The sequence below is a fragment of the Mercenaria mercenaria genome, chromosome 15 (genome assembly GCF_021730395.1).
Source record: "Mercenaria mercenaria strain notata chromosome 15, MADL_Memer_1, whole genome shotgun sequence".
Taxonomy (NCBI): domain Eukaryota; kingdom Metazoa; phylum Mollusca; class Bivalvia; order Venerida; family Veneridae; genus Mercenaria; species Mercenaria mercenaria.
Window position 1 is genome coordinate 73240110 of NC_069375.1, and position 9231 is coordinate 73249340.

The following is a 9231-nucleotide window of genomic DNA, read 5'->3' on the forward strand; positions in this document are numbered from 1 at the left end:
ACACTTTCTCTTTTTTAGCTCACCTGAGCACAAAGTGCTCAAAGTGAGCTTTTGTGATCGCTGTGTCGTCGGCGGCAGCATCATCAACAATATGACTGTTAGCACTCTAGAGGTCACAATTTTAGCCCAATATTAATGAACTTGGTCAGAATGTTACCCTCAATAAAATCTTGGATGAATTTGATATTGGGTCATCTGGGGTCAGAAACTAGGTCACCAGGTCAAATCAGTGGAAAAGCTAGAGGCCACATTTATGACAATATCTCTGTCAAACTTTGTCAGAATGTTAATCTTGATTATTTTTAGGTCAAGTTCAAATCTGGGTTAGGTGGGGTCAAAAACTATGTCACCAGGTCAAATCAAAGGAAAAGCTTGTTAACACTTCAGAGGCCGCATTTATGACTATATATTCCTGAAACTTGGTCAGAATGTTTGTCTTGATGATCTTTAGGTCAAGTTCGAATCTGGGTCATGTGGGATCTTAAACTAGGTCACCAGGTTAAATCAAAGGAAAAGCTAGTTAACTCTCTAGATGCCACATTTATGACCTTATGTAAATGAACCTTGGTTAGAATGTTAAACTTGATTATCTTTAGGTCAAATTCAGATTTGGGTGAGGTGGGATCAAAAACTAGGTCACCAGGTCAAATCAAAGGAAAAGCTAGTTTACACTCTAGAGGCCACATTTATGACAATATATCTGTGAAACTTGGTCAGAATGTTAATCTCGATGATTTTTAGGTTCAATTTAAATCTGGGTCAGGTGGGGTGAAAAACTTGGTCACCAGGTGAAATCAAAGGAAAAACTTGTTAACACTCTAGAGGCCACATTTATGACTGTATCTTCATAAGACTCAGTCAGAAGGTTAATCGTGATGATCTTTAGGTCAGTTTTGAATCTGGGTCATGTAGGGTTAATAAGTTAACATTCTAGAGGCCACATTTATGACCATATCTTAGTGAGACTTGGTCAGAAAGTTAATCTTGATGATATCTAGGTAAAGTTCTAATCTGGGTCAGATGGAATAAAAAAAACTAGGTCATTGGGTCAAATCAAAGAAAAAGCTGCTTAACACTCTAGAGGCCACATTCATGGCCATATCTTAATGAAGCTTGGTCAGTGTATTAATCTTGATGATCTTTAGGTCAAGTTTGAATCTGGGTCAGGTGGGGTCAAAAACTAGGTCACCAGGTCAAATCAAATATAAAGCTTGTTAACACTCTTTAGGCCACCTTTATGACCATATCTTAATGAAACTTGGTCAGAATATTAATTTTGATGATCTTTAGGTCAATAGGTCAGGTGAGCGATACAGGGCCTTCATGGCCCTCTTGTTTCTCCTTATCTCTGTAATTACTTGATGGATTTGTTTTAAATTTAAAATAGTTATTCCTCATCACGGTCTGACATAAGGGCCGTAACACTAACACCAATATTTCATGAATTATCCCCCACTTTTTAGTTAAAATTTCATATTAAAGTTTTGGTGCACTTTCCCTCTATCTCAGTTATATCTGTATTGATTTAATTCAGATTTAAAATAGGTGTTCCACATCATCACCCACATCATATGACACAAGATTCATGACTCTGGCACCAATTTTTCATGAATTATCCCCCATTTTTACTTAGATTTTCTGGTTAAAGTTTTGCTGCACTTTCACTCTATCTTAGTTATTACTAAATGGAATCGAACTTAAAATAGTTGTTCAACATCATCACTCAGTAATGACACAAGAACCATAGCTCTTGAGCCATTAATACCTGAATTATCTCCCCTTTTTACTGAGAATTTCAGGTTAAAGTTTTGATGCACTTTCACTTAATCTCGGTTAATACTATATGGGTTTGATTCAGACTTAAACTAGTTGTTCCACTATCGCCCACATCATTTGACACAAGTTGCATAGTTCTTGCATCAATATTTTATGAAGTGTGCCCCCTTTTTCTTTAGAATTATACCTATTTAGTGTTTTGATACACTTTATCTTTATCTCTCTTATTACTTTATATTTTTATATGACTCAAGCTATTGTGCAATATCTTCATCCACCATTGGAGTCATTAAGCACTCCAGTGACAACTCCAGTGTCCTCGGATGTGCCCAGTTTCACCATTCAGCATCGAAATAATCGAGATGCTGTCTCCTATGACAGCTTTTGTTTAAATTTGATTCGAGTTCTAAGGCACACCAACACGTTATAGGTTATATGGCACCAAACAGAACGAGGTATTTTGATATCACATCTCGGTTATATAGAACTGAAAACATGCGGTTTGGAAACAAAACTGCATATGCTGGAATCACAGAGATGCAGCATAACCAAGTCGTCGCCACAAGATCATGCAAGGGTTAGACAGTGGTTCCAAATCTTTTCATATACAGACAGTCCCAGAACCTCCTGGGGCTTCATGTGAGAAAGACATCCAGCTGGCATGTAGAAGACCGTGAGAAAGACAACCGCAACCATATGGAAGACTGGTCTTTCTACCCAGATACCACTCGTTTTAGAAATATAATGCCTAAAGGGGCACCTGGTCTTCCTCCACAATCAAAAGCTAGAAAGTGGAAGTTTGCAGTTACTTGCGAAGAACAGGTTTGTACTGGTACAGAATCCTGGAACACTGGTTAGGTAACTGCCCGCTGTTACATAACTGAAATACTGTTTAGAAATGGCGTTAAACCCCTCCCAACACAAACATAAGTCACAACATGACCTACAGTTGTGTCAGTGTGACATTCAACCCAATAATAAAGAACACTCCAATCCTTGTAAAATTTTATTTGATGATAACAACTGAGGCAGTCAACTAAACTGAATAAATATTATTTGGTGCATTTACATATCATTGTATCTGTTATAGTTTAAGTAAAATGCTTCTACCGAAAAAGATTAATGCCTGTCTGGCGAACTTAGCCTAGCTCTTGGAGAATATACAGTCCGGTTCATTAACGTGTCTGGTGTATAGAACCGATACACACGAAGCCGACTTTCCTGGGAATAACCAGTACTGATAACTTATTTAGGTGGGAGATATATACAAGATCACCTCAGAAATTTTCGGTGAATATGCCGGGATTCGAGCCCCGGATCTCTGGATTGAAAGTCAAATGTGTCACCACTAAACCACCAGACAAGTGAGACAACCCGGTGATATTAATGCACATAGTACATGTTTTGATGCATTGTTGTCTTAGTTCCAGAATGCAACAGTTTCAATTTTCTGTACTGATTTCCTGCACGGAATTATCGTGCATCTCCTGTCGTTCAAACAAATGCTGGAATGCTCCCGAAAGTGAAACAAGAGAATATTCGTTGATGCTTCCCTGTAAAAAGTAGGGACTCAAATGAAGAATCAAGTTCAAATGAGCGTAGAGTTTCAGTAAACGTTTGGGCCCCAGTCTACAAATTAGCAGTATTAGAATGTCTAAAATATCGTCAGTGCAAATTTCGCTGCTCTGGTGGGTTCTCGCGCGCAATTCGGAAAACGTATTCTCGGCTGATTGGACGGCCCGAGTAAGATGACGTAACTTACTAAAAATAGACATTGCAGTAGCCTCGTCATGTATTGTAGCATAAAAGTTCTCGAAGGCGGACATTAATCGTGTGCTCAGTGTCTGCGAGGTGATCTGCGGAGTTGGGTCGCTGAATGCTCCTCTGTCGCGACGTAACAAGAAGCTCCAAGTCCGGTCAAAAGTTTCTGATAAGCCGCTGGACGTCTCACTGATCCTGCCGACAAGAGACTCTATAAAACTTGTTGAACGCTGGACACCTTTCTTGTCTCCCATTTTCGTGTTACAGTTCACCGTAGTCGTCACATCAGGGAACAGACTTTTCAAAGTCCTATTAACAGAATCAAGTTGTGTTTCAGCATATTTTTCAATCCAGACCGATAACTGTTCGCACTGTTTTCTATAACTTTGTTCAAAAAGTCTGCATAAAACAGGCATTAGTTCTTCCGAAACATGCTCCTCGTAGCAGATATACACTTTTGAGTGTGTCGTCTTCAATATTTTATCATGTCCTTGCATTTCTACTACAATTTCATCTGCCATATGAAGTATGTGATCAGATATCTGCCTACATAAAGCCTCACAATCTTCTTTGGCAACACTTCCAAAAAGCCATCTTGTTGAGAATCGCATCGCGTTTTGGTGCGATCTATGGTTTCCAAAAGTCACAGCCTGTCTACCAGTTCCAAGAGAGCCAAAGTTTAACAGAAAATCACGTTTAGCTCTCTCTTGTATTGCTTTACAATTTTCTTTAAATCGTGTACAAAACTCATCATGATTCGTTTTGAAGTCGGACTGATTAGTTTTTAAGTATGATTTAACATGTTCATTAAGTGTTGCCCAATCATCAGGTTTCCTGGTCGGGTCAAATAAATCTGCTTCAATCTCCAGAGAACCTTTTTTTCTGTTATATCCATACGATGCCCCGTCATCTTGAATCTCTTTCAATGTCAAGCTTGTCGCCTCCCGTACACTCGATAGTCTTATCTTTATATTGATTTGTTGCTTTATTTCGTTACTCAGATTTTCAACCTCAGCAGATTCTCTTTCGTATCTTTCGAATCTATCAGTAATTTGATCTGCTCTAACTGACTGCGATCTGCTTATTTTCACATGTTGCTTGGGTATGCTTTTTGCCACCGTATTCCTTTGAAGAAGTAATCCATTCATCATTTCCTCTCTCCCCAAAATAATTCTCTCTTTTTCCTTTGATACTGCATCTCTTTCAGCCCTGGTGTCTGCAAGAAGGCTCACACTTGCTTCATCAGTTGCATGTCTCAGTGGTGTGATTTTATCGGTCAGCATCGACAGAATGTCTTCCAAATGTCGAACGTCTTTCTCTGTATGTTTCAGCAACAGTTTTATAAAATCACCATTTCTCGGAATATTATTCAAAATATTTGACACGCCATCTTCTGTTAATAAGTGTCGCCTCTGCTTCAGGAGTATCTCTTCGGTGTTTTTCTTCAACTGCACATTCATTTTGATAAGCATTTCAATATTTTCGTATTCTTTCTCGACTGTGTTTAAAACGTCTTGCACGAATGTTTCTTGGTTTTGATGAAACTGAATGTGAGGTAGAATATAAACATGAAGAATCTTCAGGAGATTCTTATAAGTAGTCACATTTCCTTCTCTGTCAAATATCTCCGGGCTTAGATTATGGAAAATGATTTCAGCCGTCTCAAACATTTCTTCTTGTGTAGGATCGAGTTCAACACACACTTTCTCCTTAAACATTTGTTCTGAAATACATAAAATTTATCATGTAAACCAACTTATTTAAAATTAATTTAAATTTAAATTTGGCGTCTGCGTATCATTCATATATCTAGCTTTGTTAGTGTGTTAATACATTATCTTTTAGTGGGCTTCTTATCTGAAACCAAGTTTTCTGTCACATCGTCACAATTAAACTGTACATCACAATAAAGAATGACGAGATTAAACTTTCTTTCAAGCACGGTCTCTGTTTTTCGAAAACTTACCAGGCTCAGCATTTAATTTCGCTTAGATGATGCAAAGATTTATTAGATCATTATGCACATGTCAATATTTTGCCCGCCCAGGGGGGCGGCGGGCCGACCCAGGGGAATTTGACATTTCAAAAATTTTGTTGTCTAAATCCCCACCCTAGCGACAACCTTTTTTGTCTAAATCCCATCCTAGAGCCTGGTTGGTACGTCAAATGTTTGTCAAATTCCCGCCTGTCGGGAATGGTCTTCTGTCTAAAGTCCCGTGTATGCCCGCCGCTCCTCCGGGCGGGCAAAATATTGACAGGTGCATTACGTGATTAGATTGCTCTAGAGGAGTCTCAAAAGTGATCAATGTAATAGTTCAGAACTGCTGGCAAAAGAAGTTAGTTCACCAATGAAAGCTAATTTAAATATATTCCCTTTTGACAGTCTTTCGGAGTTCGTGTTAATGTAACATGTAATACAATCATTTTATAAAAACCAAAAAAAAAACATTGTTGAATAAATATTATTATAATACAGAAAGCTCCTTATAGTTCTCAAATACAAATACAATTTCTAACCACAGTTTCACCATTCTTTTCATTGACAATACCATCTTTTACCACAAAACATGCATCGAGAAGTTAAACTATAGTGTACTTTAAAATCAGCAATTAATGACTAAGAAAATGCTTTATTTAAATGCTAAGTGCACGTGTTTAAGTCAATAAGATCTTGGTTCAGTTCACTAAGAACCCAAACAATACGAATTAGTATACAGTTATTTTTTATATTTCATTTTTCTTTCTTTCATCAATCAGCAAGTTCTGTATGACAGTGCTATAAGAATATATCAAATAGCGTTAGTGTTACTTGGTAAGCTTATTTATGTACGTATTACATTGATATCATTTGAAAGTGTATTGTCTACTGAATAAATGACAAAAATATGTTTTAGAACTTTAATTATGTTTTTTTTTTTACTATATTTTTTGCAATGTTACTTCAAGTGACAACAGAAATTGGGTTAGTATACAGTGTATTTTAATCAATCATCTCGCAGTCATGCAGAAACACGACTGTAATAATTCGTGCAGCTTATTTACAGACAGGTCACAACTCTTTCAATGCATCAAAATATATTATCTATTTGTGGATCAAATGCCTAAAAGGCTCATAATGCATTTGTTTAAAATATGGCTGACATTTTTTTCCGTGACGAACATTTTGTGTTAAAGGCGTACGCTAGAATTCCCTGTATATATGAGATGGGCGAAAATTTTCCCAATAACAGAATTTCTTTAAACTTTGGATACTGAAGGACAATCATCTAAGAAACAAAAATATGCATTAAAAAATCATAGGTCACCGGTATCGAAATAGAGTTATCTGCCCTTGAAAACGCCATTTTTTGGGGAAATGCGGTTTTCAAGGGCAGATAACTCTTTTTCAATACCGGTGACCTATGATTTTTATTGCATATTTTTTTCTTAGATGATTATCCTTCAATATCCAAAGTTTGAACGTCCTTAAATTCTGTTTATAATAATTGTTGTGTCTAATAGTTGCCAAAGGTTTGAATACTGATGAGAAAAGACTCGGACTGTAAAATTTCACGTGAAGTATTAAAAGTAGCGCATTTCTTACCATATAACCATGCTTTACATTTTTACATACAATTTAAAGCCTTTTGAGTCTTTAAAAGACGGCTACACTTTCGGGCGCAACTGACAACAGAGGACATTTAGGACACGTGAAGAAATAAAAAAGACAAGCTTCTTTATAGGAAAGTTTTGAAACAAACCTGTAGATACAATGATGCAGAGAAATGTTTATGCGGTGGAAAACGAGATACACTTTATCATGTGTCCACAGTACAACGAACTTAGAAAAGCATGTATTTTTGTGACGATAATAATAATATCCGATAACAGATAGTATTTCTCCTTAGCAAGATCATAAATAAGATTTCCAGTGAATGCATTTAAATTGAGAGGTGTTGAATAAGTTAATGGCCAATTTTAAACAGTATAGTACTGATCATTGCAGATATGACACTTAATGTAAGTTGTTTTACTTGAAATTGAATACACATATACATATATATACAGGATATCAACATATCGTTATACTCTAGTACAGAAACAACCATAATATAATCAAAGTTTACACTGTATTTTAAACATGTATATTTCTAAAGGAAATCTCTACTTGTTATATTTACATGCATATGTTATACCATTTGTGAATGTATTTTGGGCCGGTGACCTTCTACTGCTAATAAACTACTTTTGGTTTGATTAAACAGATAATCGATAGAGGCTTTAAAACACGAACACTTAAAATTACCTTCAGTGTCTCAAAACCACAGTGTATCTATACATATCAAAAATGCCCCAATGACAATGCATGCAGTTTTATTACTAACACTTACGGAATGTTTGTTATACTGCAACATTTATATATAACTGAGCCGCGCCATGGGAAAACCAACATGGTGGCTTTGCGACCAGCATGGATCCAAACCGGCCTGCGCATCAGGATCCATGTTGTTCACTAACGGTTTCTAAAATTGCAATAGGTATTGAAAGCAAAAAGCATGGATCCTGACTAGACTGCGTGGATGCGCTGGCCGGTCTGGATCCATGCTGGTCGCAAAGCCACTATGTTGGTTTTCTCATGGCGCGGCTCATATATTATATATATCGTAATGTTATTGAACTTAACTTTTGAAGAGCATAAATAGCATTCATTGTTACACTTCCTGTACGGAACCAGATATCACTGACACTCTGATACTTGTAGTATCTTATAACAATGTATTTCATTTAGATTTTCATCGGTTATTCAAATTATTTTTGAATAGTATTACCTTAATCGGTTTTGATTTCAAAAATCTGTGTCAAATTACATTTATCTGCACAGGTGGCATGCAACGGTAAATTACAGTTTTAAAGCTTCAGCAGATAATTATTAATCAAGATACCTTTATCTTTGAAAAAGGATCGAACTTCGTCTGTGTTAACGCCATCCTCCGGACTGTCACTATGTTTTCTTCTATCCACGTCGCATTTTTCACAACTCCAGAAAACAGTCCTACAATCACAATCAACTAGAATCGAGTTTAACACCAGCACTTTGTACCATAAAGGCGGATCCACAGTACCTTCCGAGTACGTCCCGACGTACGGGACACATTTCTCCAGATCCAGAGAAACCCGGGTAGTCCTTTTACAAATATCGTTAAGCAATAAATACACGTACATTGCCCGAGTCGAACCACGTACGGTTTGTAGGCTGTAACCGCGGTAATTGCCAACAAATAGATCTATACTGTACTCTCTCTAGGAAGTAAATTTATAGCGAAAATATATATACATAGAACGAGAAGTACAACTTCAACTTGTTGTGACAATAGTTTAACAATGAAATTGTTTATATATTACTAGTCACGTGAGGAGGACCTGTGGCCGCAAGTACTCGTACGTAGTGAGTTAAGTGTATTAACGCCGTATACATGTTTTGCATGTAATTTTGTATTTGTTTAAGAATCATGGCTATTTTTATATCTCAGGTATAGGTTAATATTTTATCGATTACGAAAATGTTATATAAATAACCCTTTCGTAAGTACCGATAGGCAAACAATTCTTATTCTGGGGTTTTCAAATTAAAACCAGGGCCCTCTCTCATTCCACATATTGTATTTAATCTAGATATGCGGCGTTGGCAAAAACTTCTTTAACATTCAAAAACTG

The 9231-nt window shown here is 36.7% G+C and overlaps 1 protein-coding gene across 1 annotated transcript; it reads right to left on the reverse strand.

The window, feature by feature from the left end:
• Positions 1 to 2769: 2769 nt before the first annotated feature.
• Positions 2770 to 8883, reverse strand: LOC123558721 (uncharacterized). Its single transcript, XM_045350603.2, has 2 exons — positions 8460 to 8883; positions 2770 to 5260 (listed from the first exon to the last, which is right to left on the reverse strand). Exons 1-2 carry the CDS (start codon positions 8737 to 8739, stop codon positions 3219 to 3221), a joined length of 2322 nt encoding a protein of 773 aa, XP_045206538.2. The 5' UTR covers positions 8740 to 8883; the 3' UTR covers positions 2770 to 3218.
• Between the last annotated feature and the right edge of the window lie 348 nt (positions 8884 to 9231).